General features: G+C 60.4%; 2 protein-coding genes across 2 annotated transcripts; both read left to right on the plus strand.

The window, feature by feature from the left end:
• Nucleotides 1-198: 198 nt before the first annotated feature.
• Nucleotides 199-12,438, plus strand: FA2H (fatty acid 2-hydroxylase). The gene is given in 8 exon segments (XM_056361157.1): nt 199-509; nt 6,500-6,595; nt 8,318-8,460; nt 8,570-8,676; nt 9,976-10,148; nt 10,613-10,786; nt 10,788-10,866; nt 11,543-12,438. Coding segments are annotated over 8 exon segments (1,113 nt in total). The 5' UTR covers nt 199-248; the 3' UTR covers nt 11,623-12,438.
• Nucleotides 12,439-13,270: 832 nt separating this feature from the next.
• MLKL (mixed lineage kinase domain like pseudokinase) lies at nt 13,271-19,104 on the plus strand. The gene is made up of 11 exons (XM_056360790.1): nt 13,271-13,430; nt 14,113-14,663; nt 14,855-14,968; nt 15,072-15,246; nt 15,355-15,452; nt 15,586-15,721; nt 16,243-16,327; nt 16,748-16,896; nt 17,142-17,191; nt 17,664-17,804; nt 18,891-19,104. Exons 2-11 carry the CDS (start codon nt 14,207-14,209, stop codon nt 18,941-18,943), a joined length of 1,458 nt encoding a protein of 485 aa, XP_056216765.1. The 5' UTR covers nt 13,271-13,430; nt 14,113-14,206; the 3' UTR covers nt 18,944-19,104.
• The last annotated feature ends 14 nt before the right edge of the window (nt 19,105-19,118 follow it).

Raw genomic sequence — 19,118 nt, forward strand, 5'->3', positions numbered from 1 at the left:
CCCTGCTCGCCCCAGGGCTGCCCCCCCGCTCCCCCTGCAGGGGTTCCCCATTCCCCCCCTCGGCAGGGCACCTGCGGTGGGGCGGAGCCCCCTCAGCCCAAGCCCCGCCCCCCCGGGCACGGTCCAACGAGCGGCGCGGGGCGGGGCCGGGGGCGGGGCCTGGCGCATATGCATGTATGCAGATGAGCAGGTGCGGGCAGAGCGCGGCGCGCGGGCAGCGGTGCGGGCAGCGCGCGGGCAGCGGGGCCATGGCGGCGCCGCGCTCCTTCAGCGCCGCCGAGGTGCGGGCGCGCTGCGCGCAGGGCGCCTGCCTGGTCTCCTGCCGCCGCCGCCTCTACGACCTGAGCGGCTTCGTGCGGCTGCACCCGGGCGGGGAGCAGCTGCTGCGGCGCCGGGCGGGCACCGACGTGAGCGCGGCGCTGGACGGGCCGCCCCACCGGCACTCGGCCAACGCCCGCCGCTGGCTGGAGCAGTACTACGTGGGGGAGATGGAGCCCGGCGGGGAGCAGGTACTGCGGGCTGCGCCGCCGAGGTGCGGGCTCTACAGGGCGTCCCGGCGCCGCCGAGGTGCGGGCTCTATTGGGAGTCCCGTGTCTGGTACGTACCGAGTCTATAGGGTGTCCTGGGTCCAGGGTGCTCCTATCCCAGGGCTGTGCCATTGCAGGTCCTATAGGGCGTGCTGGAACCAGGGCCTCCCACGTCTGGTACGTACCCAGTCTATAGGGTGTCCTCGATCCAGGGTGCTCCAAGCCCAGGAGGTACAGCGTCTGTAGGGTGCTCCAGGTCTGGGGTGTATGGAGTCTATAGGGTGTCCCAGGTCCCAGCTGTGTGGGATCTGAGCAGTGCGGGATCTATAGAGCACCCCAAGCGCAGGGTACGTAGGGTCCAAGCTGTCTATAGGGTACTGGGGTCTGAGCTGTGCAGGGTGTGAGCCGTACGGGGTCTACAGGGCACCCCAGGTCAGGGCTCTGCAGGGCCTGAGCTCTATGGGGTCTACAGGGCACCCGAGGTCCAGGGTCTACTGGGCATGCCAAGGGTGTGTAGGGTCTGGAATGTATGGGACATGGAGCCTTCGGGGCACATGTAGCGTATAGGAGGGCACCCAGGTCCAAGCCTGAGCTGTGTGGGACATGGGGTGCATTGGGTCTGAGCTGCACAGGACACTCGGGGTCCCGGCTGTGGGGGGCAGGGAGTGTACAGGGGTGTGTGGGGCAGGGGGTGTTTAAGGCAGCGCTCCTGGGTGCGTGGGGCACGCTGGCTCCGAGGACACCTGTGGGGCTGTCAGCACCGTCTGTGGGGCCTGAGGTGCGGGGGATCCCGAGGCACGCAGGGTCCGGGTCTCGGGGCCTGAGACACCCTGCATCCCCGGAGCACAGAGCCTTGTATCGATGGGTCCCACCCCACAGTCGCATCCCAGCCCTGTCACTGGGAGGCAGGGCTGGTGGGTGACCCTGGCATGCCAGCATGGTGAGGAGGTGCTGGTGTCCTTGCCAGGGCTGCGGGCGATGGGGACATGCACCTCAGTGTTACTTTTAGCTGGGCTGCACGGCACGGGGTGGGTGATGGGGCAAGGCACCCTTCCTGGCACCACCAGCCCTCAGCAGGCACTGGGGTGCTGGGTGCTGACACTTGCCGGTGCTGAGCGGCTGCTGGTGGGGAGGGGAGCCCAGCCACCTCCCTGACTGTCCAGGTATGGGCCAAGGGTGCCTGTGACTCAGCACCGTCCCAACCGTGGCTGCCCAGGTGGAAGGGAAAGCACCCGGCAAAGCACCAGGAACTTCCAGGAGGCAGCGTAGCACGAGGTGCTGCCACCCCAGTTACTGACCGGCACACGGCACTGGCACACGGCACCGGCACGGTGAGGATGGCCAAGCAGCGGGACCAGCCCAGCCCCCTTGGCCAGTCCAGTGGCCGCTTTCCCTTCCGGACATCCCAGCAAGGTCGGTGACCAGTCGGTCCCTCTGGGCTGCTTGTTTGCACTTGCTGTTCTCCCCGTGGCGCAGCCTCGGTCCCGACCGGCAGCAGCACCACAGATGAGGCTTTGTTCAGCCCCAGCACCATGCCTGCTTTTTCCCTGAATCCCAGCGATGGCACCTCCTCTGTTGGGACACTCATTGCCACCGCCCCCCTCGCAGGCGTGACGAGCCCAACTGGTTGGGGCGAAGGAAGGTACTGGACAAACGGGTTCTTGCACCGAAGCCTTGGCTGAGGGGAATTGCCACTGTCCCAATGTAAATAGATGGCGTGATAACGCTGGGACGCAGGGAGATCAGATGCTACCTGGCACTAGATAAACCATCCTGCATGTCTGGCGTGCACGCCATGCGTCAGCTGCTCTGCCACACTTGCCACCCCCCAAAAATCCCCTTTGGAGGGAGATGGCGAGAGTCGATGCCCTCAGTGGCACTTGGGTCCTTGCTTTGGCTGTGTTCGGGCAGACGTGCCTCGAGGAGGTGTTGCATTGCCCCCTCTGGCCCCGGACCCCCATGGCTTTGCTGGTGCCTCTCCTTGCCTGTTGGAGGTCCCGGGGCTGCACCATCCCCTTGTCCAGGGATGCAGGAGCCTGTGGTCCCACAGGCATCCAGCACCCCCCTGCTTACACTCAGGGACTCTGAGGGTTTTGGAAAGGAAGGGGGGAAATGCATTAATGCAGGAGAGGCGAAGAGGCAGGTGGGAGCCAGCCTTCATCCCGCCGGCACGCCTCTCCGCGCCCCTTCCCGTGGCTCTGGGGAGCTTGGCTCCATCCTTCAGCCATGGGTCTCTCTTCTGCGTCAGCCGGACCCATTTGGCTAAGGACAAATTAATACCCAGAATTTTTATCTATGTAAACAGAATATATAGGGGAGATCAAAGTGAGAAGCGATAATTACCCAAACTAGACAGTGGATTTTAACAGCCTTGCTAGAGGGAAACTGGATCATCTAATTACTCCACCAATTTAAGCAATGAGAGTCTTTCATCACAGCCTCTTTGGGGTACGTGACGTGGCCGTGAATCACCATAAATCTCCATCCCTCTTGGGACTGCTGTCCTCCCCATCCTCTCACCCATATCGCTGCGTGTCAGGCTTGCCCTGGCTCTCTGTCCCAGCCTCAGCTCACTTGGATGTAGGCACTTGTGCGTTCTCAGGAGGTAGCTAACAAGAAGTGGCTTTTAAAGTATTATCATTTGAACAAGGTAAATTCAACCTCCTTCTAACAGTCCTGCTGTCCCCAGTGCTTCACGGGCTGAGGTGCAGCATCATGGGGCTCCGCCAGCTGCTCCCGGGAACCGTGGTGCCAGTGGGACGGGGATGCTGGGACTGTGCCACCGCAGGTGGGAGCCTCGCTCGGGCTCCCTGTGCCTCGGGGGTTGTCCCCATGCTCCACGCCTGAGCCTGCATTGCCCACGCAATTGTCCCACGTGGACATCAGCAAACGGAGCAGTTTAGGAGCTCGGTGAAGGCGTGGGAGGCTCCAGGGCGATGCAGAGGCACGGCAGGGCTCCCGCTGGGTTTGACTACTGGGCAAAGGGGCATGGGTGGAAAAACTGGGTTGGGGCTGCTGGCAGGGTGGCTGGCAGGCAGCATTGCCCTCCCTGGGCTGAGGACGGGTTTCCAGCTTCTCCTCCTGCTCCGTGCTGGATCACCCCTCCTATCTGTACCTGCTCACGCCGCGGCTGGATTTTAGTTTTCTTTTGACGCCCCAAGCCCCAATGCGGGGCGGCACAGGGGCAGCGTGGCTCTCCAGCTGGCACCTGCTCCCTGCCTGACCTGCACGGGGCAGTGGGATGCTCAGGGGTTGTGCCGGGTCACCCGGTCACTGCGTCGTGTCATGCCCTGGGTGTTCGCCCCGTTGCATCCCAGCAGGAGAGCCGGCACCTCGTCGGGGCGGCCACTTGCCTGGGTGGTGGCGCGGGAAGACGGCGCTTCATAGGCGTTAACTTTCCCTTCGTTACATCAGGCCTCTTGCGCATCCCTGCCAGCAGGACCTGTTTGCTGGGGGATGACTCGGATGCATCAGCATCACCCACGGATGACAGGCAGAACCCAGTGCTTGCGAAGACCCCTTCAGCCTCCTTCAAACCCACATTTTATTTGGAGGAGGAGGAGGATGGGCAGAAGCCCCAGCGCTGGTCTGGGTGCCGGTGGGGCTCGGTCCCCATGGGGTGGCTGCGTGCTTGGGGCAGGCAGGAGCATGTCGCCGCTCTGGGGAATGAGCCAGGGCACGCAGGCATGGCTTCGCATCCCGGTTGCGCCACGGTTGTGGGTCCTTTCAGTGCCAGCCCCGGGGTGAACAAGGGGAGAGCCTTCCTCCTGCTCCCTGCCTGAGGAGGAGGAGGTGACTCAGGCGAGGCTGGGCGCTGGAAGGGAGCTGCAATAGCACGCAGGGCGATGGCATCTCGCTGGTGGCACCCATCCTCCTCAGCCAGGGTGCTGCCAGCGAGGTGGGGTCCAAGCCGCTGTCCGCCTCCCTGACCCGGGAGATTGGGGAAGCCTCCAACCATGACGTGGTGCTCGGGTGTCTGTGGGCAGGGGAGCCGGAGGCACGTGGATGTTTCGGAAGAGGGAACAGAGGTGCTGGGGTGTTGCGTCAGCCCCGCTTTCTTAAGCATCCTTCCCGCTGCTGGTAATGCTGTGGTACAGGCATTGAGGCGGAGACCACGGGCTCGTTTCTTGGGGGATGGAGAACCTGCCTGTCTCTCTTAAAGGCAAATATTCTTCCAAAGTGCCTGTGGGGAGGAAGCAAAACTATAACTTGACCATTCTTGGCTGGACTTCAGGGCATCCCCCCTCTCCCAGGGTTTCAGGATGTCTTGCTGAAGGATGGAGAGCGCAAAGCTGAAAATCGTGGTGGGACCCTCACAGAGGGAGGTGTGGTGGTCCATGGAATCAGCTTGCACCGGTGCTCTGCCTGAAAAAAAATTGATGCCTGCTCAAGTCCAGCCTGGCTGGAAATATCCCTTGCCCTGCCCGCACCCCCGGGGCGAGGGGGTGCCTTGGGGCTGGGTAGCTCAGCCCCTGTACCAGTGGGATGAGGCTTGAAATCTGGCTAGCCTGGGAAAGGGGGTGGGAGCCTGGCCGGGCAAGGAGTGCCTGCTGTCAGCAAACAGCACCTGGGCCCTGCCGCCGCGTTGCCAGCACAGCACGGAGTAAAGTCCTGCCCGCCCCGGTGAGGTGACGCTGGTCCTCCTGCATCCCGGCTCTTCCTGCAGCTGCCAGGTTTATTCCCACAGGGATGCGATGCCCTCGCATCCCTCAAGGGAGTTGCATCCCTCTTGGAGCAGCAGGGAGAGCATCCATCGAGGAACCCCATTTGCACCACAGCTGCTGGGAGAAAACCTGTCCTTGCTGGGAGCAGTGGGGCTGGGAACCCCAGTGGGCATTGGTGCGCTGGGGCTGCCGCGCCGTGCCCTGCTGCCGGGTTAATGGGTAACTCAAGGTGACAAAGCGGAGAAAAGGCATGTTTGGCACGTCCTGCCTGGGGAACTGGCCGGCTGCCGGTGCTGCTGCTGGGGGGGCACGGCCAGCTCAGGGCTTGCATGGGCACGCTGCGGCCTCACCAAGCCCCCCGCCAGCGGCAGGGCCGGCGCCGGTGCTGGCAGGGCCGCGGGAAGGAGGCTGGTGCTGGCAGCTGGTGGTGTGGTTGCTTCCAAGCATCAGACGAGGCAGGTTTCTCCTGTTTCTCAGCCAGCCCTGGCAGCGGGACTGCAGCCTGGGCTTCATCCTGCCGCCACTGCACCGCCCGGTCCCCGGGCCTCAGCGTGCCCTTTCTAGCCAAAACCAAGAGCCCACCCCATCTTGCGTAGCCTGTGGCGAAGGTGCCTGGCCCAGCGCCGCCCCACAAAGGACACTTTGCCTTCTTCCCGAGGTGGCCTTCCTCCTGCTGCGTTTTTTCCCCATGCCCAGAGCCAGGGTGGTGGCACTGGCTGTGCCATGGTCCCCAGCTTGTCCCCAGCTTCCTCGGGGACCAAACCGCTGAGTGGGGCTCTCACTGGGGGGGGTGGTGGGATGGGGAGGAGAGAGCCCGGTGCCGACATGGTGAGCACCAACCCGCCGATGCCTTTGCTGGCTCAGGCTGGTGCTCACCGTGTCGCTGGCCTGCAGGAGGGCGAGCTGTGCTGCGGCACTGCCTGCTTGCAAGGGGAGATGCCAGCCAATGGCCCAGGAGCCTCCGCTTCGCAGCATCGAAGCAGTGGCACCCAGAGCCCTCCCAGCAGCGTGCTGGGGTGGCCCGAACACTGGGCGTGGGGGGAGGCTTCCAAAGAGACCTGAGCGTGTGATGCTCGGTGCGCAGCTGGAAGCGCAGCGCAGCTCGTTGGTGGCCGCATCCCTTGGGAACCTGCTCTGCAGGAACTGACTGACTTAAATTCATCAAATTTTTTCCCTTATTTATTTAGCAGGCGGGTGTGAGTGAGCTCTGCTTATGCGCCTGGGTGACATGGCCGTCACCCATGTCACCCATGTCCCAACCACGTCTGCCACCGATGCTTCACCACAGGGCTTGCCTTCTTTTTTCAGAGTCTCCCTGAGTCAGTGGATGAGAAGGCAGTGGATGCTGCAGCCCAGAGCCCAGCACGGATGGATCCCCGCTATAAAACAGTGGATGTGGAGACGGTAAGAGCTGGGGGTTCCTCTGGCACGCTGTTTGCCGGAGCGCCCCCAGGGCAGACGGGGTCTCCCCGTCCCTGTGTGAGCGCTGGCTTCCTGCTGACCCCCGGGATGGGAGGGATGCTGGGAGGGAGCCGAGCTCTTCTGGATGCTTCTGCCCTTTCTCCTGGCACTGGCGCATCGCTTGCGCTTTATTGCCCAGGTGCAGCCAAGCTGGGAGGCTGCTGCTGCGGCCGCGTGGGCAGGGATGGCTTTCTCTGGCAGTGGCTGTGCCCTTCGAGTGGGACGTGCTGCCAAGCCACACCTCGCTTTATTTCTTTTTCTTGCTTGCTTTATTTATTTATTTTCACTTTTTCCTCTTGACTGAGTACTGGAGTGCTAAGGGATCCCCTGGTCCAGGCAGGGTGATCCCTACGTGCACAGGGTGCGCCCTGCCAGCTTCTCTCTGAGTGTGCCATGGGAGTGGGGATTTGTCCCCATGGTGCCTTCGGATGTCCCTTCCTTCTGTGGCACTATCTGGCTGCCCTGGCTTGGCGGTGAGCGTGCTTTTATCTTGGAAAGGGATTGAGAGCTTTTGGAGCAGGAGAGCACCTTCACCCCCCCCCGCCCCCATCTTAATATTTTGCTGCTGAACACCTTGAAAAGTGATTCTGCCATCCCAAAGTGGCCTTTCTGCTCCAACTTTTTCTGTACCTCCCTGGCAGAGGGTGTCTCCATCCCCACCCCTCGCACCCGCTGCGGGCTGGGGTCGTTTCCCCTCCTGCGTGATCGCATCCATCCCTGCCTGCAGACCCAGAAATGCCCACGGCCGCCTCGGCTCCTTGCCCTGAAACACGCTGAGCTGAGCCATCCCCGCTACCACCGGTGGCACAGCCCCGGTGCTGGTCGCCGTGCCGGCATGGCACAGGCTGGCCGATGGAGAGCTGCCAGGTCTGGGGCTCGGCTGGGCAAGCGCAGTTTCTGTCCCAGGGCAGGGGTGTGACTGAGAAACCACCTTATCTGGCCAGGCCAGCAGAAGATGCGTCCAGAGATGCTGAGTGATGGCAGAGGCGGCGCTGCTGGTCGTGTCCCTCTGGTTTTGTCCCATGCACGCGCACACCTGCACAAGTCCCTTCTTGCTCTTGCAGCCACGCAGCTGCGGGAGGAGCAACAGCGACGGGTGTTTGCGTTCCCATCCCGTATCCCTGCTCTCCATCTCTTTCTGCTTCACCCCTCGCTGCCAGAGCACTCCAATGGCTGCGGCCACCCCATGCGTCCTCTCTGCAAGAAGAAAAGCCCTTGGCCAAGGCAATGCCACGGGGATGGGCTCAATGTCCTGCTGGTGGCTTGCTGGCACGGCTAGCAAGCGGGCAGTATCGCTGCTTGCTATCTAATCTTGGCAGCTCCCGGGGAGGGGGGGGAAAGAGCCTCGGTTATCAGGGCCTGATGCTGAGCCAGGTCCGGGTACGGCCGCCTTCACCTTGAACCGCCAGCAGGTACCTGCTGGCACAGGGGTGAGCTCAGCCCTGCGTTCCTGGGTAGATGGGGCTGCTGCGTGCCTGGCTCTGCTTGCCTGCGCTGTGCTGCTGCTTGTGGGAGCTCAGGGCTGCTTGCAGCAAGAAGCAGCTGCTTGTGGGGCGTGGGAAGGGGCTTGCAGCCCAAAATCCTGCAGCTCCAGTGCAGCTTTGTGCCTGGTACCGGGCCGGAGTGTGGGTCCCGTGGGGGTACAACCGCTGTCTGCTCCCTCAGGACCTGGTGGACTGGCAGAAGCCCTTGCTGTGGCAAGTGGGCTACCTGGGGGAGAAGTACGACGAGTGGGTGCATCAGCCTGTGGATCGGCCCATCCGCCTCTTCCACTCGGATTTTCTCGAGTCCCTCTCCAAAACAGCGTGGTGAGCCCCCAGGGTCTGCGCCGTGCCCTGGCCGGTGCCTCCGTGGGGAGGGGGGGACGGCTTGCCAACCCATGGGACGCTCCCCCTGACATCTCCCTCTACCCCGCAGGTACGTGGTGTTCATAGTGTGGGCTCCCGTGGTGCTCTATCTCAGCTGGGTCAGCTACACGTCCCTCGCCCAGGGCAACACCAGACTCTTCTCCTCCTTCACCACAGGTACGAGCAGTGGCAAAGCCTTTGGGCTGGGCTTGCTGCCCCTGCTCCAGGCCCAGGGGCAGGACACCTGCAGGGAGACCTCTGCATCCCTTCCGCATCCCTCCTTCCGTGCACGCTCACCACGAGCCGCATGCAAGAGCAGCGGGTGAGCCCCCATCCCCACAGCCACCGGCATGTCCCCTGCACGAAGCCGCCTGAGCTCGCCCACCTCTGTGTGCTGAGCTCGCCCACCGACTCTGTCCCCCCGGGGGGATCGATAGGAGCACGGAGGCCTCTGGCCCGGGCTGCAGCTCACTCCCTCTTGTCTCCCTTCCCTCCATCCCCAAACCCCAGCCCTGTGGCGCTGCACCCCCCGCCGACGCCCACCCTGGGCCACGGCTGAATGCCGCCGCAGCGGGTGAACAAACCCGGCTCTCAGCACCGCCGGCATCGCACAGTGCGGGGCTTGTTTGCCCGAAGCGCCTGCCCTTGAATCTCCCACTGTCTGCTCCCCCGGGAATAACAAGCATGGCCTGGGCAGGCTGTCTTCTTTGTTGTGCTGCTTTTTTTTTTTTTTTTTTTTTCTGGGCTCCCTATTTTATTTTTTTTTCCGCAAGGTGCCACCCGGTGCCAGCGGTGCCCGGCTGCAGGGTGGAGTGCCCGCTGCGCTGGCACCACCCTCTGCTCCTCATGGCATTTGGCACCTCGTTGCCAAGGGGCTGTTTATTGATTGATTGATTTCCCAAAAATTAACAGGTTGGGGGGCGGGGAGCAGTTTGAATTGTGCTAGTGAGGAGATGGGGCTGGCAGTCGGCCCTGGAAGGAGGAGGTGGCTGAAAAATGCTCTGCGGGGGAAAGTGCCCAAGAAACCTATTTTTTTTTTTTCTCAAAATTAAAAAAAAAAAGAAACCCCACTGCCAGCACCACTGTTTGACTGTCACAAGTGCTGCCTGCACAGATAAGGCCCCTCCTGCCCCACTCTGGTGAGCAAAGCCCTGTAAGGACAGGGCTGTCACTGGGGTGCCCATCTGAGCCCCTGTTGGCACCTGGGATGCAGGGGACCCCTCTCACCAGCTCCTTGCAGCAGTGAGAAGCCAACCCTTTTGCTAAAGAGTGTGACTTAATGGGAATCAAAGGAAAATATGTCTTGGAGCGGTGCTCGGCTAGGTGGCTCCCTGGGGAAGCTTGGGGCAGGAGGTGGATGAGAGGTGAGAGGGAGGGAGAGCCCAGTTTCACCCAGGTGCCAACGGGAGGATGGCGATGAGTAAGAGCCCCCGCATGCCACCTGCCCCGCTGACTGCTGCATGTCTCCTTGTGTAGAGTACTCCATCCCCGTCCACAAATACTTCTTCCCCTTCATCTTCCTCCTGGGGATGTTCCTGTGGTCCCTGCTAGAGTACCTCATCCATCGCTTTGTCTTCCACATGAAGCCACCCGCTAGTAACTACTATCTCATCACCCTGCATTTCTTGCTGCATGGGCAGCATCACAAGGTGAGTCGCAGCTGCCGCCCCCGCCGGCGCCCGTCGGGCCGTGGGAACGGTGGCCTTTGCTCAGGTGGAGCCTGTTTGTGCGTGTTCAACGTGACTCGTGGCATCTTCGCCCCGAGCGGGGCCCTTACCTAATACCGGCGAGGGCTGCAAGACGGGCTCGGAGGAGCTGGAGTTAAATCTGCAAGCTCCGGTTGGGCAAGGGGGAAGACCAAAAGAGCTATGGGCTCCCTCTAGCTTCGCTGGAGGAAGTGTCCCCGTGGAGCTCGGGGACCTGCCAGCCAAAGCCACTGGCTGCCCGGCCACCCCTTGCTGCTCCGGGTACATCTTTTGGGGAGGGTTCCTGGGGGCTGCTCTGGTGATGGCTTTTTCCCGAACGGGCACCCCCCCAGCGCTTGGTGGGGATGCGCTGGCGGACGTGTGGTGAGCTAGGAGCTGCCTGTCCCACTGTCCTCCTCTGCTTCCAGTCTCCCTTCGACAGCTCCCGCCTGGTCTTCCCTCCCGTGCCAGCCTCGCTGGTGATCGGCTTCTTCTACGGCGTCCTGCGGCTCCTGCTGCCCGAGGTGCTGGGGCTCTCGGTGTTCGTCGGGGGGCTCTGCGGCTACATCATCTACGACATGATGCACTATTACCTCCACTACGGGCTCACCGAAAAAAGGCACCTACCTGTACGGTCTGAAGGCTTACCATGTCAAGCACCACTTTGAACACCAAAAAGCAGGTAGCGCTGCGTTCCCTGTGTGTGCCACTGGTGGCAAAGGCTGTCGAAGCCTGGCCTGCCTGCCTGTGTGCAGCCGATGCTCGGAAATATTTGCTGTTTGGGATGTGGGATGGGGAAACCTGAGCAGCACGCCAACGGGGAAGCAGCGTGCGAGGTGCTGCAGCCCCATGGGACCCATTTCCCAGCCCCTGGGTTGAGGACGGGGAGCCGGCTCAGCGGTGGAGGCAGCGGGATGTCTCGCCGGCGGGCACCGATGCCGCCCAGGGATGCCGGGGCGGAGGCAGAGCCCCTGTGGCGCAGGGCTGTGGGTGCCCATCCCTGCCCAGCGCAGCATCTCCTCCCGCCGGGAGGTGTTGGCGGGCGCAGGGTGAGGCCCCAGGCTTCCCCGGGTCCGCCCCGCACCTTCAGCAGCCCGGCACTTGCTCAACCTGCCCTTTGCCCGGTTTCCTAGGAGAAAACGCCCCATCCAGATAAGCTATCATCCGTGGGGCCGGTACCGTGGCCCAGCCAGCTCCTTCTGTTCCCTCTGCTCTTCCTCTTTGCCCTTGTCTTGCCTTCACCCCTCCCCGAAACGCAGGCGCTCCTCCCTCGCCAGTTAGCGCGGAGCGAGCTGTGCCCTGTCCCCATCCTGGTGATGGTGGCACTGTGGGCTGAGCTCTCTCTCCCCTGCCCACAGGCTTTGGCATCAGCACCCGCTTCTGGGATCATCCCTTCCGGACGCTCATCCCCGAGGAAACCTTCGAGAAAGAGGACTGATGGCCCCAGCACAGCACCCAGCCACCAGCTCCGTCCCTCCTGGGCTGGGGCTGGCATCCCTCCCAGTCCCGCGGTGAGGCCGGCTGGCCCCTGTCCCCTTGCCGGGGGCTGTGCCACAGCAGTGGCCTCACGCCGGAGCATCCCCGTGGTGCGCTGTGGTCCACTTGTGGCACTGCCAAGGGTGACAGGGGGTGAGGATGTGGGGAAAGGGAAGGAGGAGGTTGCGAGGCTTCCTGGGGGGCTCCTGCCCCTTCCTTGCCGCCCTCCCACTCCAGGCCACGGATGCACGGGCAGATCTGCTGCCCGAGAGATGAAGTGCCTGATGCTGCCCTCCCTCCTCCGCCCTGACACCTTGCCGGAGCCCCCCCCCGCCGCCCCGAGCCTGTCCCCTCCCAGGGTGCCCTCTCCCCACGGCGCCCAGCACGCTGCAGTTAACCCCATCGCCTAACTCGTGCCAAGGGGCTCCCGTATCCTGGGTCCTTCTCCTGGCCTGGTCTCAGCACAGGGTTTTCCTGGCCTCTCGCCCATTGCAGGGAATCCCCCAGGTCTGGATTTTGCCTGGTTCTAACCAGTGCACACCATCTCTCTGCCAAATTTATCAAGTTTGTTTTTTGTAGACATTGGCTACCTGAAACTCAAACTCCAATGAACAGAATTGCTACGAGATGCCTTTGTTGCTGATCCTGTGATTTATTTTTTTTTTCTAATGTTTACTGCAGATATTTAAAGGTTTGGAATAAAGTTATATGTAAAACTGTAGACACTACAATTGTAAATACACTGTATATTTTGAAAAATAAAGCCTTTTAAAAAGGATCTGACAAACGTATCCCTCGGGGCTGCTCCTGCCTTCTTCCACCCTTGGTGCACCCTTTCCCAGGGGCCAATGCCCCTCACCGTCGCTTTTCCTGGCTCCCCGTGCTGCTGAGAGTGGTGCCCTTGGTGACGGTGAGGGAGATGCTCTTTGCCGGGGGGAGCTCAGCAAACCTGAGTGACCCCGAGCTCTCGGTAAGCGGAAACTGGCTGAAGCTGCCGCTCACTTCTCTGAAGTTGGGCAACAGCATCGCGTACTGCCCGGTGTTTCCCAAAACCAGCCTGCCCCTCTGACGAAGCCACCCGTAAAATTTCCTGTGCACCCCGCAGAGGTCAAGCACCACTTCCAGCACTGGTGGCCTCAGCCTGCTTCCTTTGGGGCTGGGGGGTCCCGGCTGCGGGGATGGGGAGGGCAGCGGAAGGTCCCGAAGGACCGGGGTCCCTCGTACAGTCCTGGGGGGTCCTGCTGCCCCGTGTGGGAAGCCCAGCTGGGCACAGAGCTGACACCGAGGGTGTTTCAGCACCCTGGGCAAGCCTTGCTGCGGTTTGTGGTGCAGTAGAGGGGGTTGGGGTGCTACAAACAGCAGCAAGTGTCAACATGGGGGGCACAGCCTACCCCATCCCCTTCTTCCTGATGTGCTTCCCACAGGCAATCCCTTCTTCCAGCAGGCAAAACCCAGTCCGGGGGGATGCAGCCTGCCTGGCCCCTTCCTCCTCTGCCTCGGTCAGCTTTCCGAGAACGGGGAGCGGGGGTGATGTGGGAAGTCACCGCGTGTTGCACAACGGCCCTTCCGCTGCCTGGGGGGAGCACCCTATAAATCCGCGCTCGCCCCACTGCACCTCTCCATCAGTGGAGGCAGCCGGGGCGCAGGTGAGCAAAGCGGGGCCGGGTGAACCCTACTGGTTTCTCGTAGCGAACGGCCGAGCTTCTTCCTTCGAGGCCACGCTGGAGAGAGCCTGAAGAGGACAGGCGGGTGGCTGCAGCTCCTTCCTGGGTGCGTTTCTCTCTCGTTTCCACCGGCAGAACCCGGTGCCCCTCTCTGAGCACTGGCTGCACCGATAGTGTGGGTGGCTGCTGCTGACCGCCCTGCAGCAGGGGCGGGTTTCTGGCCCTGCTGCCTGGATGCAGCCTGGGGAGCAGGGACCGGCCCTGCGGGGATGCTGAGCACATAAAAAAAGTTTGATTTAAAATTTTTAATTGGGCAGTACAGGGCTATGGGGAGTATGTGTGAAGTCAGGGATGCTGGGGCTGTGAAGGCGTGAAAGCTTTTGTTGGATGGGTGACAGCAGAGAGAGACACTGGCTAGAAATGAAAAACTTTATGGTCAAAGGTGTAGGGTCTGCAGGCAGGACCCCGGGGGCGCACGTAGCTGGTGCCAGGGGGTGCTGTCCCGGGGATGTTCCTTGGGTTATTGCTGACCCTGCCCGTCTGCGTGTAAGCTCTCCAGGCATGGCTAACACTCTAATTCACACGAATCAAGCCAAAACATCTCTTGCTGATGTGAGGTGGTTTGTGCCGATACTGCTGCCACCGATGTCTCTGTTTGCTTGTGCCTGCTCTGGTCTGCACCAGCAGCCACGGTGCCAGGCACAGCAGGGAAAGCAAAGCATGCGGGGGAGGTATAAGGGGCTATAGGGGACCTGGAGAGCAGGTGCCATGTGGAGGCTGTTCCTTAGGGTGGAAAAGCTCCAGCTGGTTGATCTCCAAGCGGTGCCTGAGGTTCACCTTCACCAGCCCACACCCCCAGGGGCCAAGCCCTTTGCTGCAAGCATGGACGTCGTGGAGAGGGTCTTCTCCGTGGCCCAGGCCATCCATGCCCAATTCGAGCAGGTGAAGTGCTGTAAGCACCAGTGCCAGCGTCTCGTGGAGCGCATCCAGATCCTGCTGGAGCCCGTGAGGATCCTCCAGGCTCAGCCGCGAAAGCACATTTCCCACCACGAAGAGGAACTGCTGAAGAAGCTGCTCTGGGTGCTGGGGGAAGCCCAGAAACTCGTGATCAAATACAGCCAGGCCAGCTGGATCCAGAAGTTCCTGAGAGCTCACAGCGCTGGCGAAGAGTTCGTCTGGGTGAACGAGAGCCTGGAGGACATCGCCCAGGGGCTCTCACTCCTGCTGCAGGCAGAGCAGAAGCAGGCTTTCCTGGAGTCTTTCCAGCCAAAGACATGTCGCAGGCAGGATGCCGAGGACCTGAGGGATGACAGGGCTTTCTTGGACCAGGTGATCGCAAGTAAGTGTGCATTTAACAAACCCGCTTTTCCTGAGACAGTCGCTGGCACCTCTCCTCAGCTGCTGCCCAGCTTCGCCTTGGTGGCCGTGGCCAAGGAGAGCCAAAGGGGCATTTAAACCTTGAGAAAAACTAACCTCACCAGCCCTGCATGTTCATCCGGCGGCCCCACCTCTGTGCATGTCTCTTCCCAGGTACTGAGGAGCCTGAAGATGCCCCCGGGGAGATCTACATCAACAGGCAATGTATGGAGAGCAAGGTAGACTGGATGCAACACGAGCTGAACAAAATCGTGCGTGTGATGGAGTGTAAGTTGGCATCACATCTCTAGGCACCCTGAGCACTGTGTCCTTTCGCCCCGAGCCCTGACTAACGTGTCCGTTGTTCCCTCCTGGTGCATGGCGGGAGCAGGCTTGAAGAAGGTCAATGTTGATAAAAGAGAAGACATCACCGAGATCGAGCCACACCAGCTCACCTTCTACAGGCACCTGCAGGACACTGACAGCTACGACCTCTACGAGGGCGAGTACCTCAAGTACCCCGTTGCCATCAAAACCTTCAAGAGGCCGCTGACCACCGACTCGGCGTGAGTTGTTCTGGGTGGGAGCAACATGGGGCAGCTGGGACAGGAAGGTGGCACAGCGCCATGCCGTGCCTTGCTCCCGGTGTCTCACTGTGCTGTCCCTTTCTGCAGCAAGGTCAGAGACATCTTTGAGAAGGAGATTCAGACCCTGAAGAAGTTTGAGTCTCCAAACATCCTGCGCATGTACGGGATCTGCATTGAGGAGAAAGGTAAGGGGTGTCACATTAATGTCACCCTTTCCCTCCCCTGCCTGTCCCCGGTGCTAGCTGGTGGCAAACGGTTTGTCATGGTCCCCTCCTGAGAGGTGGCACAAGGCAGCGTGCTCAACATTTTGCTTTGCAGATGGGAGCCCCTGCTTCTCCATCATCATGGAGTACTGTAAGCACGGGACGCTGCGGGATGTGCTGACCAAGCACCGGCATCTCTCCTGGGATATCCGCATTCGGATGGCCCTGGGAGCCGCCCGAGGCCTGTACAGGTGAGCTCCCCCATAAATCAGTGGGTCCAACCCACAGTCCACAAGCCACACTCTGCTTCCTGCTCTCTCCCAGTAAGTGGTGGGATCCCGCTAGACATTGTTTCCACCACCTTGGGACACTGGGGTGGGAGGCTGGCGAAGGGGTATGGGGTGGGTTTGGATGCAGTAGTACCCATGTCCCTCGATCACTGGCCCCTGCTTCTGGCCTCAAGCCTGCAAAGGTCTGGAAGGGAGAAAACCCCTTCCCTGCACCCGCAGGGCAGTGTCGGGAGCACCCTACGGCACAGCCAGCTCTCCTTACGGGCCCTGCTCACCCGCAAGTCTCATTATTTTGCCCAAAGTGGCTCTTCCAGCACCCGCTGGAAGGGTTGGCTTGGCAGGGTTGGTCCACCAAGACAGGCAGAGGGCTTCTGGCTGCTCTGGGTGCCTGGTACTCCGTCCCCTGCACAGCAGGAGGGAGCCCTGGCACGGGGATGGATCCACCACCAACCTGTGTTACCCTCGGTTCTATACGGCTGCAGGTTACACCAGACGGGGGAGAAGTCCCGGCTCCACGGCTGCATCTGCAGTAGCAAGTTCCTGGTGGCCGGGGATTACTGCGTGAAGGTAAGGACAGTGCTAGGAGAAGCCTTTGGGAGTTTTGCATGTTTTTGTGGATGTCTACCCCCACCAACACCAAAGCTGATCTGGATCTGATGATCTGGAATAAAACCTGGAGTAGAGCCATCTCCCCTGTCACCTTAGACACTTAGTTCATCATTATCTCTGTTTTATCAGCAGCAAAGCGAGCATTTCTGAGCCATCCACCCTGGGATGAGCTGAAGCTAGGGCAATTCGCTTGCCTCCACCTGTGGTTCCACTTGCACAAAGAGCCACGTGCCGGGCAGCACACGTGGCTGCATGCCAGCCTTTGCTGCCCAGGGCACCTCGCTCCGTTTTCTCCGTCTCAGGGCAGGCCCCAGCCATGCCACGAGTTTCTGCAGGCTGCATTTGCACCGCTTCTCCCTTTCTCGTTCTCTCAATCAGCTGTCGGGGTTTGAGCTGTGTGAAACAGAGTCATCCATCAAGAGGAGAGTCAAGAAGAACTGGAAACAAGTCTCTATGTTGGCTTACATTGCTCCTGAGAACCTGAAAGACATCAACTACCCCTACAAGAGGCCCTGTGAAATATACAGGTGTGTGTGTGTCCCTCCCAGGCAAGGGACCCGTAAGTGGGCAGATGGCTGGCAGAGTAGCTGCTGAGCTATGGAAGGAGGCCAGGTTTAACGGGACACATAAGCAGCCGCTTGCGGTTGGCGTAGCCCAGCAGCCCCCTCCGTTGGAAGGGAGGACAGCACAGAACCATAGAGTCAGGTTGGAAAAGACCTTTAAGATCATCGTGGTGGGGTGAGTGCTGAGACTCTTGCTTCTCTCCTTCCAGCTTCGGGATCGTGCTGGTGGAGATTGCAACCTCCAAAATCCCATTTGAAGGTGAGACAGAAGTATTTGGTCCCTTGTGTAAAAGCCCCACGACCCAGTGTGGCTCCTGTCTGGCACTGGCTGCTCTCTGCTCCTTCCCGGAGCATCCCCCAGCATGTGAGTCCCAGTGGCAGTGCCTGGCATGCCTGGTTCTGCCCAACAGCTTTGAGTTTCTCCTGGGACTCCAAAACAGTAAAGTATTACAGCAACATGCTTAAGCCACAAACATGCAAGTAATTTTTGTCTCTATTTGATGTCCCTGTGCACTGAAGCATAAACACACCTTGCTCCACTGGAGCCCAGCGATGTCGGGGCAAATATGGGGGGGTTCGTCGCGGGCACAGTTCGGGTGGCTTCTCTGCTGGCTTCCCCATGCCACAGGCTGCAGGAAGGCTCCCGGCCCTGCGCTGGGTTTCCTCGCCAGCACCCTCCTGTGGCAGCAGAGCTCCGTCCCGATACCCCTGTTTGCACGCCCGTTGTCTAGGCTGTACTACCCAGGAGATCATAGAGAAAATCTGCAACCACCACTACCAGGACCCTGTTGGGGAAGATTGTCCTGAGGATCTGCGGAAAGTCATTGACCAGTGCCGGGCCTTTGACCCCTCCCAACGCCCTTCTGCTGAGGGTAAGTGTCTGGGACACCTGGTCCACAGCCCTTTTTCAGCCCTCAATCATCTGCTTTGGCAGGCAGTTTGTCCCTTATTTTGCCTATGAATTTGTCTGGCTTTGTGTTTTGGGATCCCTCCTTGACCTACCTTCTTATGCTAACCCCCAGTACTAGCCCTCTCTTTCCCCTCACTGCTCTCATCACACGATGAGGTTCATGGAGGTAATGTTTACCCATGTCATGACAATAATCACCAGGCTGTTCATTTGGCACCACATAAGAGCAAGCTTTTTCTCTCAGAGAAGTGCCGAGCTGGGAGCAGGGATGTGGGGGTTAATCCCCACTCATGTCCTGCAGGTCCCACAAGCTGGAGGAGCAGCCCACAACATGGCACAGGAACATTTCCTGCCTTGGGCTTTCAGCAATAAATTGCAATCTCGGGAGCTGCTCCACGGCAGGGAAGATTTCACACAAAGCTGGTCTGGGTCTGATCAGATACATAATTGGCCTCCAACAGAAGATTTAACAGAAAGAGCAGGAAAAGACAGAGGAACCTTGCCGGTGTGCTTGAAGGCACAGAGGTCGCACCCTTCCTTCAGTTCATCTCCAACGGATAGAAAGCTTTCTTCAGTCTCATCTGCTTCATCCTATAGGGCCAGTTTTCATATAAGAGATGTGGAAAATATGTGTAAGAAACTACTGTGTGCCACGCTTTCTGTGCCCCCATCTCCCAACAGCAGCTCCCTCAGCAGACCCTGCCCAGGAATGGCCCCCACTGAAATGAAAACATCAAAAAATCATCAGAGATGCTAGCAAAGCTGCAGTGAGGACACAACATGTCTTTATTGCTCTAGTTCAACACCCAGCCATGCCTACATGGTGCTGAGCTGGAAGGACATCTTCTTGTGGCTCTTTCCAACCATCTCTCCTTATAACTGGCTGCTTCTCTTTGGGCTGTGTTTACCTGTGTCTGCTCAGGGCTGTCCCCTGCTAAGGGCTGCCAAGCTGTTATCAGTGAGGGAGAGCTATCTTCTCATCTGGGGAAAAACCAGAGCAGCCTATTGCACATGTTGTTCTGATTAACGCTGTCCTTGTGTTTTGCAGAGATTGTGGACGCACTGGCTGACCTGGAGAAAAGCAGAAACCAAGGAAGTTAACAGCAAAACCAGGGCTGGGTGACCAAAAGCAGCTGAGCACCTTGGAAAGCAAGCCGTGGGAAAGCAGCAGGCCTTCCTCACACCAGCGAGCCCTTCCCTGCCTCGCAGAGACTGACCGTTCAATAACCCGTGTTTGTTTCTCAGCTCCGAGCCCCTCACCTCTCCCAGGGGCCGT

Source organism: Falco biarmicus, chromosome 15, assembly GCF_023638135.1.
Source record: "Falco biarmicus isolate bFalBia1 chromosome 15, bFalBia1.pri, whole genome shotgun sequence".
In the NCBI taxonomy this organism is placed as follows: Eukaryota; Metazoa; Chordata; class Aves; order Falconiformes; family Falconidae; genus Falco; species Falco biarmicus.

Excerpts from the sequence above, each read along its gene's own strand:
- MLKL (XM_056360790.1), top strand. The coding sequence starts at position 14,207 with ATGGACGTCGTGGAGAGGGTCTTCTCCGTGGCCCAGGCCATCCATGCC. Across the intron at positions 14,664-14,854 it reads CTTGGACCAGGTGATCGCAA|GTACTGAGGAGCCTGAAGAT; the intron begins GTAAGTGTGCAT and ends GTCTCTTCCCAG. Across the intron at positions 15,722-16,242 it reads GCCGCCCGAGGCCTGTACAG|GTTACACCAGACGGGGGAGA; the intron begins GTGAGCTCCCCC and ends ATACGGCTGCAG.